The sequence below is a fragment of the Opisthocomus hoazin genome, chromosome Z (genome assembly GCF_030867145.1).
Source record: "Opisthocomus hoazin isolate bOpiHoa1 chromosome Z, bOpiHoa1.hap1, whole genome shotgun sequence".
Taxonomy (NCBI): domain Eukaryota; kingdom Metazoa; phylum Chordata; class Aves; order Opisthocomiformes; family Opisthocomidae; genus Opisthocomus; species Opisthocomus hoazin.
In genome coordinates, this window is record NC_134454.1 from 39114293 (window position 1) to 39139285 (window position 24993).

Here is a 24993-nt window from a genome sequence, read left to right on the forward strand (position 1 = left end):
CTTGCATTTTTGAGATGTGAAGACCAGCGAATTAATTGTTTCAGGAGTGGGTAGGTGGGCATGTAGTGTTCATGTTTTGAGAGAGATACTTGCTCCAGTGAATAAAAACCCTGACTTGTGCATCTCTAGGAAAGTTTTCATGGAACTAAGGTTTTTTCCTTTGTGTGTATGTATCTACCAGTTTGCCATTTTCAGTAAACTCTGAAATTTTTGTCTAAACTTCCTATCTAAATTGGAAGCTTAGGTGCATATATATATGTACACACATACGTATATGTACACACATTCACACACACAAACAGATTAAGACTCTTAAGAGCAGCCTTTTCTTTTTCCATTAGGTTGCAAGTAACGAGCCGTCTGAGAAGCCACCACTTTGTGCTAAAGATCAAGAGAAGGAAGAAGAGCCAACCAGAATCTCTGAGTATTTTTTCAGTGACATCTTTATGGAAGTGGATGATTCAGAATAGCAAACTGGCTTTATAAAAACCTGAGATCTGAGAGTATAATGCAAGAAGAAAAGAGTATTTTTAAAAGGTTCTGACTTGTTCTGATGTTGATTATGCCACACCTACTGTCAGCCAAGCTGTTGTTCATAAATTCCATAAAGATGAAACGGATTCCTTCTGAAGCAACCTGCATACTTTTAAAATGTTGACATAATCTAAACCACTACGTTGATGTCATTGGACCAGACCAGCAGCTGCTGGCTTATAGTTTCACTTGCTTAGATGCTGATAATGGCTGCATGACTGTCTTCCAGAAAAGTGCAATGAAACAATGCTTAATCTTGTGACAAGTATCTCTCTGAATTTTACTGTTGAAGCTTGCGGTACTGGTTATATGAGGTCTTTACTTCTTTTTGTGAAGTATGTTATGTTAGAAGAAGGAATGAGCCTTTTATGTACAGTGTAATCTCTGTAGAAGAGGATGCAAATACTGGAAGTAGTGTAGTAAATACATAGATACGTTCAGCACTGCAGGTATTTTTATTACCATCTCCAAATTACGTATTTTTGTAAGAGTTTTTAATTACATAGATTAAAAGATCCTAACCTGAAAAGCCGAATGTGTTTAGTTCCTTAAAAATGTATTGAGAACAACTGAAAAAACGTAATTTACTAAAAGATGCTACACAATGTTAATCTTTGCAACTGTCCTATTGGAGTGGTAAAGAAGTTAATGTTTCCTAGTATACATGCTAACTTCCTTCTAAATTTGAAAATAAGGGGATAGATACCATTTCTTTTCCTTGGTTTTACATGTGTTTGTATCTCTGCTGACTTCCTTGGTTTCCCTTGTGCGAAGTAAAACACAGAGGTTGGATTTAAACCATGCCTATACAGTGTGGTTGAGGATTTGCTGCTGTGAAGCAGTTAAATTTGAATGGTTTTCCTCATGTTGCATGGCTGCTTGTACTGTAACTTATTATAAAATGCTGATGTAGCTTTAGATTTTAGTTTTGATGAGGTAACAGGGTTCATGTGGTCTCAAAGCCGGGTGGTCACTGAAAGATTCAGTATGTATTCTGAAACTCGTTACATAAAAAAGAGGGTGTAGATTTAAGTAGCCTAAATTTTTCTCCTGTAACTTAATGCCAGCAGGTACTTTTGCAAAACAAATTATTAATTATGAATGTGAAACTGATGTTTGAATGGTATTGTTATGCTCTCAAGAAACCTGTCTTGAGCTTTGGACTGGATAATCATTTACTGGCAAATATTTTCATATAAGTACGTAGTTAATTTTGAAATACTTACGAAGTTTGAGAATGTTTGCCTTTCTGGAAGTTATTGTCAAGGCTTCTGAAGGAGCCTTTAAAGTTTTGTCATTAAGGAAAAATACGCAGAAAAGCCACTGTTACTGCAAATTGCGACATTATCAGGCCTCTGGCAAGCATACATCCTTAGCAGCAGTATCTTCTTGAGGTGATGGAAAAGAGATTGACAGTCCCTATGTAAAGTAACTTACTTGAAAGCATGCTGTCAACCCCACTGCCTGTCCACCCCACTGCCCCCCTAAAAAAACAAACAAAGAAAACCACAAAAAAACACCAAAAAACCCACCACTGCCACCATTTTTTTGTCCAGACTGTCTTGTGCTTTGCCTAATCCACTTAACTTGAAATGTTTATCTAAATATTGTCTCACTGTAAACATTATGAAATAATCTATACATAAAGCTCCATGTAATGTATATCTTGTAGATATTATTTTATGTATGCAAGTGTTTAGTTCCTGATACGCGTGGCATGTTTAAATCCCTTCCACTAATAGAGCCTACAGATAGGCTTGTGGGTAGTGGCTATAATTGCCCTAAGTAGTTTCTAAGGTGATAACCATTCTACATTTAGTTGTGTACATTTTAGCTTGCATTTATATTACAAGGAAAAAAAAAAAAAGAAAAACAAACTATTGCATTACCAAGATTTAAGGTGCCTTATCTACCTGGTTAATTTGGGCTACACATTTTTTTTCCCTGCAGTAAATCACATGCACTTTGTTAGAGGATTTTTTTTTTTAAAGAACAAATTAAATTTGGGTAGAGATAAGACAACTTTGTGTTCCGGTTTGTGTAATATGGAAGTTTTATAATGGTGAAGGATGTAAGAAAAGATTGGTGAAATGTCAATGCCTATCAGTGTAGCATTTTTACAAGGATATGGCATGAGACTGCTTTGCTTAGAGTTGTCTGACACCCTGTATCATTACATATAAGCGTTCTGTTTTGAAGACAGTCATATTCTGTACGTAAATTATGTGAATAAATTATTTTATATTACCTGTGTTTCCATGTTTTAGAATATCGGTTGCAGTTATTAAATGCTCATAGGTACGGTAAGTCAACAGAAGCGTGGGCAAAGCGAATGGCTGAAGTTGTGGCTGCACCACTGGGACGCACACAGGGTGGATACACTTCAGCAGGGTCTTCGTTCTTCTCGTTTGTGCGATGTTGGTTTTGTTTTAGCATAGTGCTTGATTTACTTTGGTTTCCGACTTCCCATCTTCTCTGTAAATACTACAGCCTTCTTTAAAAACAAAATAGAACTGGAATGCAGGGAAACAGAAAAACTTTCCAATGAGGAAGCAACTCAAGCGGATAGGTTAGGATTTTTAAAAAAATCTGCCACTCTTACTGTAACATCCCGGCAGTTCTGCAGGTAATGACGGAGCCCCAGCGTTTGTAAGCAGGGCAGGGGCTTGCCTGGGTGCCACAAGTTCGTAATCCCGGCGGAAAATCCAAGTGTGCCAACAGAACTGCTGGGAGGGGGAGGGCGGCGTTCAGCCGTGCGCCTCGGGCCGCCGGCGCTGCAGCGTGATGGCGCCGATCTCTGAAGGGAAAGGCTTTCGCGTTTCGCGAGTTCAATGCTCAGTCACAGCCGCCCCGGCCGCGGGGCTGGTGGGGCCGGCGGGGCCGGAGACGGCACCCCTCCCCTCAGGGGCACCGCTGGGCGCGGGTAAGGCCGCGGCCCGGCCCCGAGGCCCCGCTCTGCCCATTGGCTGCGGCGGGGGGAGTGGCGGCGGCGGGCCTGGGACGCTTGGCTCGGCTCGGCTCGGCAGGGCTCGGCGCGGCCGCCATGCTGCTGGGCCCCTGGCGGCTGCTGGGCCCCTGGCGGCTGCTGCGCCGCGTGGCCGCCGCCCCGCCCGCCCGCGCCTACCGCGGCGAGGCGGTGGCGGCGGTGGGCTCGCGGCCCGACGCGGGCTCCGCGCTCTACCAGGTAGGCCGGCCTGGGCGGGCCCGGCCGCCTCCGCCAGGTGGGCCCCAGGGCGGCGCGGTGCCAGGCCGCGGGGACCCGCCGGCGTCACGGGCTGGCCCTCCCGCAGCCTGGCGGCGGCGGCGGGGCCTTGCCCGCCCGTGCCTGCTGGCGGCCTGGCTGGGAGCGGGCCGGTGCCGACTCTCCCGGCCTGCCCCGGGCCGCGGGTGGTGGTTCGGCCTCCCTCCGCTTCCGCGCCTTAGCCGTGGCCAAGGTGCGGGTTGTTGAGGGGAGGCCCCGCCCGTGAGGCGATCGGCGTGAGCCAAAGCGAAACGGGGGGACGCGGGCTCCGAGGCAGAGTGCGGCCGTGGCCGTGGCCGTGGCGGTGCCCGGGGCCGCCCTGCACGCAGGCCGCCCTTCGCAGCGCGGCCCCCCCCGTCTCTCGGACTCTGGGTGCTGTTGATTCCGTTCCGGCGGGGTGTGGAGGTACCGTGTGAGAAGAACGCGCACCATTCGCTGCCGCCTTACGCGCTTTTTTTTACACTTCTTTTTTTTTTTCCCAATCCGAACGCCACCTCTCACAGCATTTTTGGTGTTCAGGAGGTGGTCGATACCGCGGTCGATACCGCGCTAATGAAGTGGAGACAGGGAGTCCGTAGGCGGTTGACGGTGGTGTCTGATGATTTCAAAGTCGGAAATTTTCTTGTGTTTGCAAATCGATTCCCAGGTTGAAGTTGGGTGGAGTAGTTTTACAAAGTCATGGGCATGCCTCCAGAAAGCAGGGTGCCAGCAGAAAGAATCACCTTTTGAGGATGAGGAAGAGGGGTGGGTGGAATTCCACTTCTCTTTACAAAGATAATGCTACTTGCATCTGATGTAAATTGGTTTATTTTTAATGGGGCGTGATTAATGTCATATTCCGGGTAAACATAATGTCTACAGTTAGGGTGAGAAAACCAGTTTTGGTTCTGGATCAAAACTGGTAGGAGGGCATGTGTGCATGTGTTTTCCAGTTTGTTCAGAGTAAAGTATCAAACGGCAAGTGAAGCAACAGCATGTATTCTTACTGAATACTTCCTTTGTTTCTGTGTTCGGTTTTGCAGAAGCTAAATTCTGGGATAAAAGTTAAGTGACTGAAGCTTCTGTGAAAGCTGTCACTGGATTCGCGTTTGTTTGTGTACCTTTTGATCTCAAAAGAAAAGCAAGACTTAGTAACTTTTGTAGAACACAATTTTCAATCTTTTTTTAATGTTCATGTATTTTGGCAGCAGTTTCTAATGGGATGTCAAGACAGGAAAAGTTGGCCTAGCTCTGCTAGGCACTTACTTGGATACATCTAGTACGTCATTCAACCAGTAACCAGTAAAATAGCTAATAGTGTTCATATTTGGTAGAAACAATTTATAGAGCACTGTAAATGCGTGTAGCGCTTCACAGACACAAAGAGCTGAGGTCCCTGCTGTGAGGCACTTAACCATCTGAAATAAAAGTAATACAGGGAGTAACAATGCAAACACAAGAAGGCATACCAATACGTGATGAAGGTCTTGCCTTCTTTAGCTAATGTTTGCCTTTCTGGCTGTGAATTTAGCTAGACAGGCTGGCCTTCATAACGTAAACTGTCTTTCAAACCAGACAGGTAGAAATGAAATTTAAAGATGAGTAAGTCTACATTCTGGAAAATTAAGTCTATGTAAAGATTCCAAGGATTAGCTCTTACAGCTGCTTTGCTTGTGTAGCAGTAATTTAGTTAGCTCGCGCAGTAACTGTAGAGTTAGTCTGTAGATTTTGCCTCACGGTGTTGCTTTAAAATGTGTGAAAGCCCTCATACAGAACAGCAGAATTTTATGGCACTTACTGGTGCAAGGACCAGTTTCCAGAAAGAACTTCTGTCACTCACTGGCCTTTTTGTCATTAATTAATGAAGAGCTCACAAATACATGGCAGAACTTGCATGTTTGGTTCTGGGAGAAGCCTTTTCTGTGCGTGTTCAAAACCTACAGTAAGTTCTCAACACGTCTTTACTTTTCCTCTGTAAAATACGAGGATGTTGTGTCCTGGTTAAAGGCATGAAAGATGAGGATACACATTAAGTGAATTTAAGCAACTCAGATATTTGAGTACAATATTTTTTATAGATGATCCAAAAAGTGCGTTCACCATTTTTCAAGCAGAGTCACTGAAGTAGCTACAGTGAGTTGTTAAATCTAATAAGCAAGCCTTTGATTTAAAAGCTTTTAATTTTGTTTGTAATTTTTAGCCGCTTTTTTTTTTCCTGTGTTAAAGGTGCGTTTTTTAAGCTCAGTGCTCTGTGCAAAAGGTGTGTGTATTTAGAGAAAAAGGGCTGACTGAACAAGGAGAAATGGGGTTAGTATGTGCAATGCTGCGAAATGAGTCAGCTGGACAACCTGAACACTGACACTGCAATAAAACTGAGTGTTGTGACAATGGCAGATTTTTACAAGCGTGGAATTAGAATAGCTGTTTCACAGATTTTTTCACAGGAGAAAAAAGTTAACTTGTAAACAGAGCCTTTTGGAAAGGATTAAAAGCAGGTTTTGTTTTCTTCAGTGCTGCGTGTAGTTGTGTGGCTGCGATTACAGTCTGTGGTCTCGCCTATGGAGCCAAATTAACAAGATGTGGCTTATTTTGTTCTTGGTTTTTGGGATGCTGTGGCAATGGTAAAACTGCCAGTAGGTCATCGCAGTGTGATTTCACAGATCAGAAGGGAGAAAAACAGTTGTAGAGGTAGATGTTGGAACCGTGCTGTGGGTGGGGCAGGGAGAGGGAGGGTTAAAGTTTCTGAAGAAATAGCCTGGAAGGCAAATGATGTGGTGAACACACTGACAGAGCCTGACAAGGGAAGGAGGGGGTGCAGAAGTCTGGCGACCTCCCGTGCCCTCCGTAGCCATGGGGCTGCAGGGCAGCACCCCACGTCAGAGAGATTTCGTTAACTGAGGACGGTATGTGGAGATGCGTTAGGTGTTGGCTAGCCCGCAAGGGGCACAAGAGCAGGTGTGAGCCGTATCGCAGATGGCACTTTGTCAGAACGTGGGGAGTCAATAGAGGCACAGGAGCTGGACTTCGCATTTCAGTATGCCACCTTGGTCTTGCTGGACGACCTCTAAATGCTGACCTTGTGTATTAACTGTGTATACGAGCTGATAAAATTGGTAAGACCTGTTTTAACCTGGTATGTTTTTACCTTTCCACAGAGTATTTTTAATCTCTTTCTAGCAACTACGAAGGGGGAGAACAGAGTTCTTTTCAGAGTCTTACCATGCAGCTAAAATATCTTGAATGCGGGGTGCCTTATTACCTTCCTGCTTTGCATTTTGGTGCCTTTCAGTGACTAAGACAGAGCTGAACAAACTTAACTGCAACACTTGTTTCTTCCAGAGAAACCTTAATTTTGAGTATTCAAGTCCAAATACAGAGTCACCAGATTGGGTTTTTTTTCTGACAAAGTAGACGCTAATAGCTCCTAAATGAGAATTACAGAAGACAGTATGGGGGTTTTATGCAGCAGTTACTGTGTTTCTTTATTGCAGTTACACTTTTCAAAGAAGTAACATAGCTCTTAATATGTCTGGGAAAAAAACAAACTGAGCTTGACTAACACCTTTTAATTCCTGAGAAATGGTAAAAAACTGCAGTAATGAGCACACAGGTTTTCCATAGTTCTGATGGAGATGGTGAGGTCAGTACTGCATCACTCATATTCAAAACTAATGGTCTTTGTTTTTCTAAGAGGGATATTGGCAACAACACCAGACTTTTTGTTTTTTAAAAGCTTTGTTTTATCTTTTCATTCTACCTAAACAACAGGAATGTTAAAAAGTGTTTACCAAATTCTGTTTGGTCTAGGTCATTCATGTTTTGGTACAAGAGACATAACAGCACTTAATTTGAATCCTGATGTTTTCTACAAAATCAGACTAAAAACCAAACAAACCTGTAACAGAAAATTAACAAAACCTGAAGAATAGCACTTCAACTCTGTAATGACTAATTCTGTTTTGATTACTAAATTTGGAACTACTCTTTTACAACCCTAATGCACTCAGTTTTTGTGAAGCTTGTGTATGAAATGCTTTGGGATGTTTGAGGAAAGGCAGTACATAGGTAGAAATGTTGTTACTTTAAAGATAATATGGAGCCAATATTTAATAAGATAACGTGACAGATAAATAAATCTTGTACCTTCTGCATTTGTTTATTAAAAAATAACACTGTCTCTCTTGGTTAAACTTAAAATGCGATTCTGTTCCCCACTTAGGAAAACTATGAACGAATGAAAGCACTGGTAACCGAACTCCAAGAGCAAGCAGAAAAAATCAGATTAGGTAAGTATGATAGTCTAGATTTTAGAACACTTATTTCATCAGTCAAAAAATCAGTTTTGCTCTTTGGATTTTTTCCCGCATAGCTTTACATTAATTAATCAGTTCATTCTGATAGAACGTGTTTGCTGGATTGTAGTAGTCATAACTGAAATTTTAGCTCATCTATTTAGATTTAGCATCTTTGGTCAGTTGAAAATCTTAAAAGGTTTACATCCAAGGTAACTTAGTTCAAAATTTGGGGTTTCTTTAAGTAACTCAGGCTAGCAAAGAAGAATGTCCATACCATTAGCACTTCTTTGTTTACTGCGGTATCTAGTGTGTGGACATATTTTATATTTGTCGGTTGAATATCAGAGCAATATCCTAATGCAAGCAAATCCATAAATTACTGGAAGAAGACCTAAATGAAAGCAGGGATAATTTAGTCAAACAGAAGATTAATTTCATTGCCAGAGAAGCAAAAAGTAAGCAAGAAGAAGTGAAAACTGGGTATTTAGAGTCAGGTAATTTTTAACCAGTTAGGATCTTAGTAATCAGTGGAATGTATATTTCTAATGGCAATATTGTTTAAAAATAATAATATTATTAATAAAAGGCTTTTATTGATACATTTTCCACTTCACCTGCTTCCTTGCTTCATACGCTGCTGCCTGCTTTTATAGCAGATTAGTCTGGCAAATGTGCTTCAGTTCAAGTTGCATATTAGTATCTTCATGTGCAAAGAGGATTTTCAAAGATCCTAGCTGTAATTGTGCTGGCAAACAAAAGCAAGTCTGTAATAGTTGAGAAGATTGAAATCTGTGTTTGCTAAGTTGTAAGACTACCTGAATTAATTACAATTGACTATAATTAATGGGGACGATAAAATGAAAATGATTTGTAAATGCTGAACTGTGCTGCCAGAGGTTGAGCACACAGCTTTAATTCTCCCCTTCTTGTGTTCGTCGTGATACTGTTTATCTCTTCATACACTGTTTCTTATATAATGCAATTTCTTCTATAGCTTTGGAACAGAGCATGGTTAAGGTTTTGTGCTTACTGCTTTTTCTGTCTGCTGTGAAACAAAGCTCCAGGATTTCCTAAGGAGATGCTGAAACCCACGGATTACCTCTGTGTTTTATGGGTGTAGAGACTGATGATCATGGCCTTCTTCACTGCTGCACATTTTGCTGTTCTTGCCTGTTACATGATAACAGGACAAGAAGATGGCCCTCATCTTTTCTGCGTCTTGGGAAGCTCTACCAGCATGTTAATGGACTGTTTTGAGTGACATCAATTGAGATTGCTTTGCCTGTCATTTAAGTACATGAGAGGAATTAGGTGCTCACGTTGAATACTTTTGACAGATAAGTGCAACATCTTTTGATGCTGATCTGAAAGAGCTGTATTTCAGAGGATGAGCTCTTGCCTGAGGTCTTTGTAATGAATGCTTCCATCTTTATCTGTTACTTCACTGGGTAGGGCTTTTGTGAACCCCTAACCCATTGTAATGAGTAATCCCTAGCTGTGCAACAGGAAGACAGTCCTTGCCCTAAAGAGATGACAGGCTATAAGAAGTTCCAACAGATGGATTTCTGATGACAAGCACAAGAAGCAACTGAGATACATTTAGTCTCTGTGACTGGCAGCAATCATAGCACATCAGCAGTCACGGTGAAGTTTTTATAGACATTACTGTAAAGGCAAAATTAAAGAAGGTATTTCAAATTAAGTGCCTGCAAGTTTATTTCTTTGTCAGGGTGCTGCATCTCACAGTTTACAGAATGGAGGCTAGCGTAGGGTAGAGTGAACGTCTTGATCTTGGAAGAGAAGAGTTCAGTAGAATGGCTACAGGGCCCAGAGGGCAAGCGTTTACAATTAGTGTGTGAAGAGGGAGGGTGCACAGAGATGACAGAAATCACAGGATGGAAATGTTTTTTTGCAGTATCACTCTGGGTGTAAATGAGAAAGGCAAGATGGAGGTCAGAGAAAACATTGTAGTTATGATGTGGAATGCTGAGAACTTGGATGAGAGTATCAACTCTGTGGGTGGATATGAAACTTGTACAGAAAGAATTTACAAGATTTAGACTTAGGCTGGCTACACAGACCTAATGAACAGGGTGAATCAGAAATAAACTATGGGCTCTCTGCCTAACAGGTAGGAAATGATGTGCGTGGCGATGAAGGAAGGGGGTAAGAGAAAGGGCTTTAAAGGTTGGCTTAAAAGCTCTGTTTCAGTGATGCTTAGCTGACAAATCTTGAAGTCTCAGGAGAAATGTTAGCAAAATAGCACCTTCTTTATTTTGGATGGGGGAGACAGTTTTAGAGTGATGGGGTGGATCAGTGATCTGTCTACACAGACAATGTTTGTATAAGCTGTTGTTATAAAGAGGCTGAGGTGTGTCAACAAGTCTTAAGTATTGAATGACACAGAGCTCTAGAGAGCAAAAGATATGAGTTAGGATGACCTCGAGTCAAGAGCTGAAATGAGGCAAAGATAAATGATATTAAATGTTGTGTGTCTGAACTCTGCTTACAGTTTCTGAGTGACCTAAGGAAATGAATCCAGATTGTGTTGGGTCTTTCAAGATTGGGTTCAGCATAGGTATTTTGAACCAATTTTGAGAAATAGTGTTTTTTGCAGTTCCTACTGCTGTGTTTTTGTCTGTGTGTTTGTGTTTTCAACCCTTCTGTTCATCACCAAGCGGGGGGGGGAAGTTTCAGACAACTGTGTTTATTAGTCTTTACCTCAAGACTAGCTATAAAAAATGAGGGGGAAAATGGAATAGGTTCTGAAAAGCAAGCATCTTTATCAATACCTTAAATCTGTTTGACGTGAAAACCATTTTTTATTAAATTAATTATTAAGGTCCATACTTCAAAAACTGGGAACTCCATTCTAAGTTTTAATATAAGTGGTAATTTGTCTATCTGTGTCCGTAGTAAATATAACAATTTACTATTGTGTCACAGGAGGTGGAGAAAAAGCTCGTAAGCTTCACACATCAAGAGGAAAGCTGTTGCCCAGAGAGAGAATTGACAGGCTTATTGATCCAGGGTAGGTACTTTCTCTTTTTAAAACCACTTCAGGTTCTCTTTTGTGGGTAAGTGATGTAACAAGCTTGTTTTCTCTTTAGTTTCCATGAACACTGGCAAATAACACGGTTGAAATGTTACAGAAGTGTTCTTTGAAATAGTCATCTCTTTTCTTAAAATAAAAATCTCATGTTAAAAAATTTCGGTGAGATTCAATGGCAAATATGGCCGATTGCTTTTTAAAATCATGTTGTATCTGTCATTATTCAGGTCTCCATTCCTGGAGTTCTCCCAGTTTGCAGGTTACCAGTTGTATGGTAATGAAGAAGTACCGGCAGGAGGCATTATCACAGGCATTGGACGAGTATCTGGGTGAGAGATACCAATGATTTTCATTATTGATGATGTGAAACGGAAGAAGGTATAATTTTGCTTAGTTTTCGGTATAAGCTATTAGCATTTTCAGTGTTTCTTTTCTGACACCCAGAAGTTCAGCACAGTTGGTGCCTAAATTTGTTCAGTCTTAGCAAAAAGGAAGTGACTCTGTATTTTTTATTTTTTTTAGTTAGTGTATCCTATATTAAAACAGAAGCACACATCGTTTCTGGTGTATTATGAAGGGAAGGAATTAGTGCATCAGTACGGCAATTTTCAAAGAATGGACAGTATTCTAGGCTAAGAATTAATTTTACTCACTAAAAGTGGCTCCAAGACTGTTGAAATTAAATATGATGGTATACAGCAGGGAGTTAAGGACATCATAGTGCTGAGACTGCTGTTACAATGTGCATTTTAGGGAATGCAGGTGAGGCGGGCTATTTTTGAGCATCAGGGCTTCAAGAGTCCTTGGCATGTTGCAGTTCTTAACCAACAAACATACTGAATCATTAGAAATATTTTTCTTTCTCATAAACTTGTTTTATTTTTAGGGTGGAATGCTTGATTGTTGCTAATGATGCAACTGTCAAAGGTGGTACCTATTATCCCATCACTGTGAAGAAACATCTGCGTGCTCAAGAAATAGCAATGCAAAATCATCTCCCTTGCCTGTATTTGGGTAAGTCCCACTGCAGAAATAGCAAATGTCCTTTGTTAAGGGCAGCTCAGGTTCTCTAGATAAGACACTACTCCATTAAATAAATATTGTTGAGACTGATGTGTCCCCAGTTTTGACTAACCAGGCATGTGTTTTAGATGCATCTATTCAAATGTGTTTTCATCAGTACTGTTACCTCTACAGATTGATGGCAGATCTTAACTGGAGAGTACCTGTAGCTTCTCAGCACTGTCTTCTGCACTGCTGTAGGGCTGGGTTCATAAGGCACAGGTATAACTCCGCCACTGCATCACTTCTTTTGTATTCCTTTCACTTCTGTCATGCTTGAGCAATCCATCCTCTAGTCTCATCCAGTCTTAATTCAAATTACAATTTAAAAATAAAAAAAGTTGTTTTGCCTTTTGGTGGAACATGTAGCTGTAGGAGAGAACACACCAACAAAATAAAAAAGTCTCAGTGCCGAAAGTGTCAATAATAGTTTAGATCAACAGATCTCTACAATTTGGGATGAAACTTACTGAAGCAGAAATTTCATTGTATGTTGTTTTGCATTTTGAGTTTAGTCTATTAAACCAGTATTTAGCCAAACCTTCATGTAACTTTCACTTATGTGTACTTCTGTTAAAGATTAAGAATAGAGTGCTAAATGTCTTTAGTATATTACAGGTAGTATTTTCTTAGCCTGGTTTTGTACAAATACAAGAGCTTTCTGCCAGTGTCTGTCCTTCAGTCTCAATTCCTGATCAAATAACTTCAGAACCCGTTTGCCAATTTCAGCCAAGTTTGACGGAGAGATGTAAGAGAGTGTGTGTTCCAGTGGATTTTCTGTAAGTTAGCATGAGAGGAGAAAGACCTTCTACTGTCTCCGTTTAAAAAGTAGAGTGAGTTAGTCCTTGTCTATTCCGCTTGACTTAACAGCTTACATAGCAGCTGAGAGGCGTTAATTGGTTTGCCAGTTGGGACACTTGTACTAGTTAAATAGTCAGCATAAATGTAGGTCCTGGCCAGAAGAAGTGTTTGTAATTTCTTGCCCTGCTGGTAGGCCAAACGTGCAAAGAATACTGAGAGGAGGATTAGGAGAAATGTGAACTTGAAAGTATTGGTGGGGTGGATGCAGGAACAGTGTGGGTGGGGACTTTGTGGGATTGTCATGCTGCAATGGAAAGAGTCTTGGAGGCAAGGGGAGGGCTAAATTCTATCTTAGTCATAAAAACTGGAAGAAGCTTACCTTTGCTGTTTGCAGAAGAACTGTATGATTTTTATAGTCTGAATTGTCAGCAAATTCTATCTGTTCAGACAACTCTTATTTTTTTAATGAGTTATCAGGGAACAATTATGTGTGAGTCTTCTGTTTTAAGATCTTAGGGAATGAGGAACTGTGAGACATAGATATGCCTTTGAAACAAAAGATGAATTTTTTTATTCCACTTATGAGATGTATAGTTCTGTTATATATACTGCTCATCACTCAAACTTGATGAAGTATGTTACCTTTGCAATTTCTGTACCTGGGCTCGTTTCAGCTGGCTTCAGTTGTGCAATCTAGAGGGAGTGCTTTGTAGTCAGTCAGCACTTTGCTGACCATGTAAATTTCATGCCATCGGAACTGCTGTTTCCTTCAGTGGTAGCAGCCTAGGTGTTCATTCTCTGATGTGGACACCTGGTGGCATTTGTCACCAAGTCAGTCACTGGTGTGGTCATTTTCTTCTGTGTTCAGGTATGGCCCGTTTCACAGCACTGGCGTGTTGACCAGGTTAGAGTTCATCTAGTTGCCGGAGTTGATGCTGGTTTGGGAGAGCAGTTCTGCAAGGGCGGGGAAAAGAATCAAACCATGCTTCACTGTAAAGCTGAATGTAGGCCATTACTGGCTGCAGTCGTGCAACCTACTGGTGCTCGTAGGTGAAAATTAATTAGCAGGAGCCAGAGTTCGGAGAGATGCTTGGTCTCCCTGTGCATTTCCTTCTACTCTTCTATCCTTCTATGGAGTGTTATGACACGAGGTATTTTCATTATTTGGGAGTGAAGAGGTAGCTGCAGTTGGAGACCTGTAAGCTGGAGGGCACATCATGAGGCAAGGAGAGGTTCCTAAAGATAGTTGTAGGTCTTTGCTATGTCTGTATAATTAGAATATGAAAGTACACATGCTATATGTCTTGAACTTAGTGGTGGTTAGTCTGCCCCTTTTCTGGAACTTGTGACAGAGTTGCAATAGTATAACTGAGTTTATATCATACGTTGAAAGTGTTCTTAAGTTTACATGTTTTGCAGTAAGATGAATTTGCAAGTTTGTATAGGGAGGTATGATTGCATCTCTAAGCACGTCCATTAGAGTGATTGGGATGGAGGTTATTGGAGATTACTGTTTTTCTTTTTTTCTCAAGAAGAATATCCTGATATACCTAGATTTGTGGAAATACATATAGTGTTAGTGATAGCAATTGCTGTATATTTAAGTAATGTGGAGCTACTTTACCAGATACTGAAGTATGTAACACTGTTCAAAGACATGTTAATGTATTTTCGTTCACTATAGTTGATTCAGGAGGAGCAAATTTACCTCGACAAGCAGAAGTATTTCCAGATAGAGATCATTTTGGCCGTATTTTCTATAATCAAGCAGTCATGTCCTCACAAGGAATTCCACAGGTAATTTGCTTTTTCTTATGAATGGAATGTACTACTTAGTTTTTGTGCTTGCTGCCTTTATCTAGTTTCAAGGCTTGTACAGATGCTTTGCTTTTGACAGCACTGTGTTGTGCTGACCTACTGATCCAGTCTTGGAATTGGAGGCACTGTAAACACACTAATTATCCACAAAAAGTCATTATAGTTTTGAAGAAGCTGTCGTCTTTCTTGGCTTTAGTGTTAATGACATGACCTACCTGCTCCTATCTTGGAGTGGGAGAAAGAGGGAGTTGACAACATGGTATGTAAGGCTGTGTAAGGAAGCACTAGGAGGTCTCTTGGAACAGTTGATGATTCCGCGTCAACACTGTAAAGGTGAGGACCCCTTTGATGATGGCTGGTAAATGAGACGTACTTTCTACTAACAGGGGTGTGCATGTATTTGTGTACCTGTTTTATACGCTGATGTGCTGTAGATAAAACTGCCCTAACAATGAGGTTATTTTCTAATGTATTAGTGATGCATAGAATTACTGTTAGTCACAGCTCCTGGATTTAGAAGAGTTTTTGTGTCCTGGGTATTTCAGGAGTGCATTGGGGTCAGTTTTTTGACGCAGGTGGCGTGCTAGGGGAGGTGCACTTCTGGATCTGTTACTCATGAAGAATGTAGAACTGTTTGAGGATGTGATTGCTAATGGCAGCCTTGGCTGCCCAGAAAGTGGAGGGCAGAGTATAAGGTCCCGATGGAGGTGAGGCATGCCAGTAGCAGGATAAGGACCCTGGACTACCCTGGAGGGTAGTCTTGGGCTTGTCAAGTGAATTGTCAGCAGGGACCTGTGAGAGGCTGCCAGGGAGGGCGGAGGAGTCCACGTGCTTTGAAAATAAGCTCCTCGAACAAAGGCACACTTCAGGAAAGCAGAGGACCAGGTTGTTCGTACAGAGTTGCTGTCTAGTCAGTCAGTCAACTCCCAGCCTCTTCATATGCTTGTGTAGCCCTGTCGTATACCTGCCTTTTATTCCGCTTTGCAGTCCAAAGAATTCAGGCTTACTTAGCTGTTCTTCCTACAGAAAGTGTTCCATACCTTTGATTGTCCTAGTTTATGTTCTGTAAATTTTTTCCCATGTCTCATTATATCTTTTTTGAGATGAAGGAGCCACTGTGCACTGTTAAGTATGTCAACTGATGATGGATATGTGTATATGTATAGTAGCGTAATGATACACATTATTTTCTTTTCCATTCCTTTGTCAGTAGTTCCTAACATCTTTGATTTTTTTTTTTTACTGCTTAGCAGTTAGCTGGTGTTTTCACTGAATTATCTTAATTTGAGGAGCCTCCTCCTAGGTGTAGTTGTTAATTCAATGCCTATCACTTTAAATTGGCTGGTTTAAAGAAGGTCAATGAAATTTTAAGGCTATTGCACCTGAGGGAAAAAAAAAACTGTTTTAGAACATTAGGCTTAGAAATAGGTGTTGGAACCTCAAGCAGAGTAGATGTTTAGCTAACTTGCTCTTTCATCTGAATACCATCATGAAAGTATTTCACCACCACGTTGTTTTGGCATACTTGACTATTGAACTCATCATTAGTGTAAAGTGGAAATTATTGCCAGCATCTGTCATTGAGAAGCATGATTGGGCTGGAACCTTTTTTATTTATTCTCTGTGAGAAGCTGTGCTTGTTGAATCTCCTAGTTCAAAAGGAGGAACTGGAAGCTAATACTTCCTTTCGGTGTGAAGGCAGATGCACTGGTCAAGGATACAATATTCCATCTGACTCCTCCTTGCATGGCAGACACTGGCTTTGCATGATTTCTGAAGAAACTACATTTGTTACCGTGATATCTTTTTGGCACATTTTGGAAGCAAGTCAGACTTCAAATCTTCAGCCATCTTTTGCTCTACCAAAGAATCCTGGAATCCTTTTCCTCCAGAGAAATCCAAGGCCAAGGATTCCAACAATACACTAAATCTCTTTGGAAATCTGACATAATTTAACATCTGCAGTTCTTTTATTTCCAGTAATAAAAGTGGAGCAATTAGAGTGATTAGCTAGGTCTCCAGAAGAAAAGCACTCTTTATTTAGAACAATGATATTTAGGAAAAAAGACAGTTCACAAGCTGGCCATCCTGTGGAGTCACTGATAGATCTAGGTTGTACTTCAGATGTATATATGTGAATGAAATTGGTCCCAGCATTTTTGTGGAACAGGTGTCAGAGGAGGCAGTCACAGGACTGTTTTGCTGAATTACCTTTTTAGGAGAAGTTTTGGTAAACCTTAATTTTGCTAGAGACTCCAGTTGTTATCAGGTATGGGAGTAGTGATTTTTAGATGTCATGTCAAAGATGAATATGTAAACCCAGTTTGCAAGGCTGAAATTACTGACATTAGGCAGGACCTTTCCAGAAACACCTGGCCCTGAAGTCATGCTGATGTTTTCCTTGGGTATCTTGAAGCAACTTTAACGTGTTTGTAAAGGTCCTCGGAAGTTGAATTTGTATAGTGTTGTATGAAGAGTAGCATTGTATTCCTATAAAATAAAAATCAAGTGTAGGAAAGATTTGCCTTTCAATAAAACACATTTCTGTTTGGTACAACACTGATGAAAATCTCATTTTCTTGGTATGACACGATGAAAGTGTAACTTACTTAAAATATGTATAGAGAACTGGGAAAAATGTTTTACTGAAATGCTTCCTTCATTTAAAGGGTGTAATACTGGTGTGTTTTGTTTGGGAGATGTTTCTATCCTGTGTTTCATTTCAGAAAGGCACTATGAACATGTGTAAATCTGCTGTTCATTCTGTGCTAGCAGACTGGTAGCTAGCATCATCTTCCCTGTCTGAGAGGATGTTTCGTTAGGAAACAGTGTTAGGAAATTATTCTCCCTCTGATTTTCCATTTTGGTTGATTCTTCTGACATGGGAGTCTGGATGATGTTAGTTTTCTACCTGCTACTCATTGTTGTGGCCTGCCTGAAGGTCTGTTTCATCAGTTCATCACCCCTTCTCAATTTTTCCCTTTTTTTCTTTTTTTTTTTTCCAGTTGCCTATGGCACTTTTAATTTCCCCCCTTCACTTTTACCTGTGACTAATTTATTATACTCCTACTGCAGCTTTACACTGCATTGATGTCTGTATGGTTGTGAATCAGAAAGCTGCGATTAGCTTCTCATTAGCCACTTCCTAAGCTCGCTCACGCACATAAGCTGCATGGATACAATGGTGAGCTGATCAGTGGGTATGAAATACTGTATGTGCATTCAGAAGTGTTGATGTTTATTGCGCTTTTAAGTAATTTCCTATGCAGTATTTGAAAGAATGAAGTCAGGCAGTAGCACATTAGTTGGGACTTGAAGATTGTACTATGACAAGTAGATTTTGGCTTTTGCAATATATATGTATTCAAGTTTATGTACTGGAAAAAGTACCACCTGAGTTTAAGTTTAAATGCAGGCACATTTTTCAGCGTAAGCATGGTAGAAAGAAGAGTAGGAAAAAAAAAACCCCACAAATCCTGGGTAAAAAATCAAATTAACTTTTCCCCCATGTTTCTCCCGTTTATAGAGGCTTCTGTTGTCTTTGTGCCTACCTGAAGATATTTATTAAATGCACAACAGAAATACTGCATATTAATCATGTGACTCTGAATAGTTTAAGATACAAAAAAAACGTTTGCTGAAGAAGCTGTTTGATTTGATGATAGCAGGTTGACATGGTTCATCTACTCCTGCTTTAGATTCAGATAATGTGATATAGAGGTTTTATTTCTGTGTGCTGTTTTCTTTTAAGAGCGAACACTAAATAATCATTGAACACAGAACATGACTTGATGTCACTTTAGAAATATTTCCAAAGAAAGTTAACACAAAATAACATTATTTTGTGTTTTAGTTTTGGGGGTTTTTTTATGGTTGTGAAAGAAAGCTTTAGATTAGACAATTAATCTCTTATTGTCTGCCTTTTCCATATGAGTATTCAATTTCTTCTGCTTTACAAGCTGTTTTGAAAGGTTCTGTGGAGGAGCCGTCCTGGAGGCAAGGTTAAGTAAGAAACTTTGCTTTCGCGATGAAGTGCTGCTATAGTATTCATTGTATCTGGGGTCAAGTCAGTTTTGTAGAAGTGCCACGAAAATATTACTGGCAGAAAATGTTCATTGGCTAGATGTTCATCTCAAAATTAGGCAAAAGGATGAAGCAGAGATTATTTATGCTAAAGCCTACAATGAGGTACTCAACTCACCTTGAAGGGGCAACGTGAATTAGTTGATCCACTGAAGAACTGAAGTTACATACTAGCAGATGGGAGGAATTTTCTTCAAAGGATGTTAACACCGGTGAAATTATGCCAATAAACAACAACTGAAGCTCCGACTTCAGCATAAATAGCAGGAGCAACCTCTAGCTTTCAACCTTTTACCATTCATCAGTAAAAACAAATTTCATGGTAGAACATGTGCCTCTTTGAACGCTTCACATACATGGCTCATGGTACTTCATGTATGAGTTTTCCTGCAGGGTGGCCTGATGATCACAGTTAAAGAGACTGTTGAAAGGTAGAAAGATTCCCTATTTTTCTGAAGAAAAGCTAAAACATAAATAAACAGTTTGCTCTGATAGGCAAAAATAATCTTTCAGTGCTGTTCCAGAACCTGTATTAAAATCAGTACAGTGTATGCTTGCTGCAGGGAGGTTGGGCTAGATGACCTCTAAAAGTACCTTCCAACCCAAAGCGTTCTATGATTCTATCATAGTAGCGTGTGCCTTTGCTGTTTTTAAGGGTTGGACTAACTTGTGTTGTTTGTTTTCCCAACAGATAGCAGTAGTAATGGGATCTTGTACAGCAGGAGGAGCATACGTACCTGCAATGGCTGATGAAAGTATTATTGTTGGCAAACAGGGAACAATATTCCTGGGAGGGCCACCACTGGTAAGGATGGAGGAGTTTCTAGTAACATAGCCCCCCCAAAACTGTGCTGCTGAGAATTGTACCATCTAAAGTATTGAGACCTTTCTTGGTGAGATATTTCCAGATATTTGGTAGATTAGTTTGCATTTTTTTAAGTGTATCTGAATGTTTATATCCTAAATTAAAACTGTTGTATCTCTTAGAGGTGTATATGTAAATCAGACTTTGTTAAGGTGTTTTTGTAGTACAGCTTTTAGATTGCCTTGCACATTTTAAATGATAAAAATTTTCTATATAAATACAGAATATTTATATATTTTCAATATTTTCTATATTTATATAGAAACAGCTGTACCAGTGTACCAGTTCTAGCACAGGCTCAGTTTTATGCTGATAGAAATAATAATCTTTGCTAACAAACACAATTTTACTTAACAAACTTTATGAGAAGAAAGGAATTTCCAGTAGTAAATGTTATGTTAGTGCTATAGCTAACAGGTAGGGCAGCACCCAGCACAACTGTTCTAGTCTCAGTGAGGTCTGACTGGATAAACTTGCTTTTTTGAAATAGTCAAGTATTTGTTTCATTGAATAAACTGGTCTGAGGCAGCACATTGACTCTGTTTTGGTTATAGTCTTTTGGGCACTTTCAGGTATGCTTCCTGTGACAAAGCCAAGTGCAAATCAAATGTCTCTCAGAAGTCCTTCCAACCTGAGCAGGCTTAAGTGGAGAAATCACTACCAGCATTGTTAATGAAGATACTGTTCCACCCAATCCATGTAGTAATGGAGGAGGGGGAGTGTGCTGGAAATCACTTCTTTCCACCACTTAAGATACTGGGAAAACGTAGCAGGTCCCATAAACTATGGGAAGACAACCACTGGCGGATTTTTTTGTTGACCAGTTCCTAAGGCATGATTATGTTAATTTCCTTAAAAGCATGAAGAATTTACCTGTGAGGTCATTTGGTGTTTACTTGTGTAGCACTGCTCTAATTTCCACAGTATGATTTTGCATTTAATTCTTTACTTTAGGGGTTTTCCCCCCCCCCCCACTGTGTCATCTTGATACTAAAAGTGGATTTAGCATATTACACCTTTTTTTCTTGTAAAGTTCAGTGTATAGATGGATTTTAAATTCCTGTGCAGCTTAAAAAAAACCTCAAAGTCTTGCAGACATACTTTTCTATGACTGGTAATGCTAATTACTTTTCCAGAACATCTTAAATAAATTCAGAATGTGAGCGGCATGTCAAAAGCACCGGGGGGACACACATACCCATAAGTACAAGGATATTTTGTTGTCTGCCATAACAAAAACATTTAGGATGTGAAGTATTTTATTATTTTAGTGGAGGCTTTCCAAGCTGACAAGAAGAACAAAGTAATCAGCAAAAGCAGATGAAGCAATTAATAGCAACTATGCCATTTAACACTAACTTATTTACTACTCATTACAATTTAGAATTCCAGAATTTCTTTGTCTGTTGGCATTTCTTCAGCAGTAGTTGCTTCAAACATCTTAAAAAGGAACAAAGACCTAAGTATCTTGTATTAGTCTCTTTCAGCTTGTTGTTTATAGGTAAAAAAGACAAATCCTGCCTCAAAATTAAACAATTTTCTCTAAATTTATCACTGTAATTTAGATATTAGCAGTTTCTTGGTGAAAAGTGGCATAAATATGAATGAAGATATTTGTTGAGAACAATATTAGCTGAGTGAGTAACATTGGGTGATTCATGCATCTTTTTTTTGAGATAAGGAAATTAGTATGATGAAAGAAACGAATTTTTACATCCGACTGTTATTAGTTTGGTTATTGTGTTACAAATAACTGCCGTGGTTGCAGGAACACCTGAGCTATCTTACGTACAAACCCTTCCTAGGTCCAGCACAGCTGATTAGCTTAGAGCCAGTGGCATACAAAGTGGCAGTACTGGCTCTGGGGCTTGCTCAGGTTCAGAGTGGTTTGTTGCAGAAGCTCAGCTAGTAAATCTGAAAGACCTGAGCAAACTCATCTCTTCTGACGTGGCTTTTCCATCTGCAAGAGTGCTGGGGAGTGCTGTGCACCTTGAGTGATTCTGTTTGGAGCTATGTTAGAGCTGGAAAGGCTCGTTGGACCCTGGGAAACCCGTTGGGTGCACTGTGTAATGTGTCCTGGAGAGCTTACTCAAAGCCAGTTTCTTTCAAGCTCCAGCATTAAGCAGGTACAAAATAAGACAGCTAATATGCCATACTAGCCAAGGAGCTGGCTAGGAAGCTGAAAAAATGAAACCAGACTCTCTTGTTCTAAGGGGCTGTTAATTGTTTAACATCACAAGGGAATTTAGATTGTACATGTGTATCACTGAAATGTAGAGCAGGAGACTTTTGCTGGGATAGGCAGTTGGAATAGGGTGGCCTGAGTCAAGTCTCAGAGGGAAGGCTTGGCTAGGCAAGTCAGTGACTGCAAGGTGGTTGTGAAGTTAGAAAAGACAAAAACTTTTCACTACTTCCAGAGGAAAATTTCACAACTGTCCTCCAATTCATTTTGTTCCTTAGCAACATGCAGATGTCATGATCCTTATCTTTGTGCGTATAGATTTAACTTTAATCTACCTGTCAGCTTTTCTGTTTGGTAGAGCTTTTCGTATTCTCACTGAAAATATTTTGCTTGCCTTTCTCTAAGCATCAATATTACTTCAGACTCCCAAAGACACTTCCACTCCATGGTGTAGCAGATATTGTAGTCATTATTGTGTATGCTCTGTTCTCCAGAATGTCTTTCCTGTATGAAGAAAATTGGATTGGATTTTCACTCACCTGCCTGAAACAAAACATCCTAAGGAAGTGAAAGAAAGTCCCTGATGCTACTTATAATTAGTCTTGGGATGTGTATGCTTAAAAAAAGTGAATTGCAGGTACAGTCCAAAGTCTAAAGTGCAAGTTTCCTTGGCCGCCTTTTTAGAAAGGTGAGGAGTAGGGACTTCACAAACAGATAGATTTCAACAGTAAGAGAAGAAGTGTCACACTAGTAGTAATGTCTAGGGCTATTCTTCTCCACTCCCCTAAGCTGAGGAATCTATATCCTCACCCTTGGCAATACTGCTTGGTAGCTCAGGATGCTGTGTTGACCTGTAGGCTTCTCCATCCCATTCCAGGAGGCTTCTGAGTCTTCCTTCCCCAGGGAAAATTTGCTGCTTGCGGTGCTCAGCTGTGAAGGCAAGTCTGCTAAAAAGGGAGAAGTTTGTCAGATTAGTGTATATTTATGTGCTGGGGACTCTTCTACACATCAGCCTGATACATTGTGGCAAATGCACATTTTATCTAAAGTTTGTATTCGTATCCCCTGATGATTGGTAGCTGAAGTAGCTTGAACAGGGGTTCCTTTGAAAATCCCCACATATCCTATCAAGGATCTGTTTGCAGTCTGTTAAAATGTAACGAACTGTAAGGAAGTTAATACTATTTAAACTATGGTTTGTAGAATGCTCTATTGCACTGCAGCACCTGGTAAGGTGATGGAGCAGATAATCCTGGAAGCTATTTCCAAAAACACTATGGACAAGGTAGTGCTGCTTTTCACAAGAAGGTGGCTGCAAGTAGTCAGCATGGATTTACAGTGGGAAAGTCATGCCTGACCAACCTGATAGCCCTCTATGCCGTGATGACTGGCTTAGTGGAAGCAGAGAGCGCAGTGGATGTTGTTTATGTTGACTTTGACAAGGCATTTGACACTGTCTTCCATAACATCCTCAAGAAACTGATGAAGTACAGACTGGGTAAATGGGCAGTGAGGTGTTCTGAGAACTGGCTGTACTGTTGGGCCCAAGCTGGAGGTCAGTCACCAGTGGTGTACCCCAGAGGTCAGTACTGTGACCAATACTGTTTACCATCTTCACTGATGACCTGGACAATAGTCCAAAGTTGACGGTCAGCAAATTTGCAAATGATAAAAACCTGTGAGGAGTGGTTAATAGAGCAGATGATTGTTCTGCCTTTCAGGGGGACCTCAACAGGCTGGGGAATGGAACCTTTTGAAGTTAAACATAGCGGGCAAATGCTTCTTGGAAGGAATAATCCTGGGCACCAGAACAGGCTGGGGACCAGCCAGTTGGGAAGATGCTTGGCAGAAAAGGCACTGTAGGTCCCAGTGGACACCAAGTTGAACACGAGCTAGCAATGTGCCCTTGCAGCAAAGGCAGCCAGCAACATCCTGGGCATGCATTAGGGAGAGTGTTTCCAGCAGGTCAAGGGTGGTGGTCCTTCCCATCTGCTCAGCCCTTGAAAGACACTTTTGGGGCATTAGGTCCAGTCTGGGCTCTCCAGACCAAGAAAGGCATGGAGCTACTCAAGTGAGTCAATGGAAGTCCATAAAGATGATGAAAGGACTGGAGCATCTGTGATACAAGAGGCTGACAGACCTGGGACTTTTCATCGTGGTGAAGAGATGGCTCAGGTGGAATCTGTTCATGTGTATGAATACCTTGCAGAAGGGAATAAAGACAGTAGAGCCAGACTTCTCACTGGTGCCCTGTGACAGGTCAGCAAACTACAGGGCACAGACTGAAATATAGGAAATTCTGTTTAGATGTAAGAAAACGCTTTTTACTGCAGTGGTGGTCACGCTGAACCAAGTTGTCCAGAGAGGTTGTGAAGTCCTTGAAGATACTCGGAACACAACTGTACGCGGTCATGAGCAACCTCCTTTAGTTGACCCTGCTTTGAGCAGGGGAGTTAAACTACATGGGCTCCTAGGGTGGCTGACAGACTCCACAAATCCAACTCTGTGATTTGGAGAACAAAAACTTAATCTCTGTGGAAGTGGAAAAACAGCCATTTTTGTAAAGTTTATTAAAATGAGTGTCTAGATTTCTTCACTAGGAGGAATCAGTGCTCTGTTCAGATTTGTTCAAAGTTCTGCAGTAGTCACAGAATCACAATATGTTATAACTGCATACTGTGTCAGATGCATTCAGATCTCAAACAGAAATCTGAAAAAAAAAAAGTGATGATAGTTTTTCCTTCTCTCTTATGTTACCTCTGTACTCTCCATGCTTGATGAATAATGGTTTCACCAGCTTGCAAGGAATCCTTTTCAAAGCATTTACGGTAGAGTGGAAGTGCATCAAGAAGTTGATTTTTTACCATGTAGTAAATGATACTACTTTGTTCTAAGAAGTATTTCACTCACTCTCAAATTATCCTGTCAAGTCTAAGATTTGACAGATCTGGGATTTGTATTGTGCATTCCAGGTATTTTTATGGAGATATCATACTTGATCCAAACAGCTTTATGACATTATTTTTTTTTTTAAAGAAAATTATTCTTATTAAATTATTGAGTATTTAATGAAATATTTAG

At 40.5% G+C, this 24993-nt stretch overlaps 2 protein-coding genes across 9 annotated transcripts in view; both read left to right on the forward strand.

Annotated features, from left to right (window-relative positions):
• BDP1 (BDP1 general transcription factor IIIB subunit) overlaps nucleotides 1-2778 on the forward strand; it is a 57837-nt gene extending 55059 nt beyond the window's left edge. For all 7 annotated transcript variants that reach the window (XM_075447295.1, XM_075447301.1, XM_075447299.1 and 4 more), the window contains one exon: nucleotides 342-2778. In XM_075447295.1, the coding sequence (XP_075303410.1) occupies nucleotides 342-470 (129 nt within the window). In that variant the 3' untranslated portion in view covers nucleotides 471-2778. The remainder of the gene's footprint in view (nucleotides 1-341) is intronic.
• A 799-nt stretch (nucleotides 2779-3577) lies between these two features.
• The window catches only part of MCCC2 (methylcrotonyl-CoA carboxylase subunit 2), a 41447-nt gene continuing 20031 nt past the window's right edge, over nucleotides 3578-24993 (forward strand). Inside the window, exons 1-7 of one of the 2 annotated variants that reach the window (XM_075411097.1) lie at nucleotides 3578-3718; nucleotides 7974-8040; nucleotides 10996-11080; nucleotides 11329-11430; nucleotides 11988-12115; nucleotides 14649-14761; nucleotides 19557-19670. In XM_075411097.1, the coding sequence (XP_075267212.1) occupies nucleotides 3578-3718; nucleotides 7974-8040; nucleotides 10996-11080; nucleotides 11329-11430; nucleotides 11988-12115; nucleotides 14649-14761; nucleotides 19557-19670 (750 nt within the window). Of the gene's footprint in view, nucleotides 3719-6807; nucleotides 6868-7973; nucleotides 8041-10995; nucleotides 11081-11328; nucleotides 11431-11987; nucleotides 12116-14648; nucleotides 14762-19556; nucleotides 19671-24993 lie in introns of those variants that run through there. The other variant, XM_075411098.1, reaches the window with a different exon arrangement.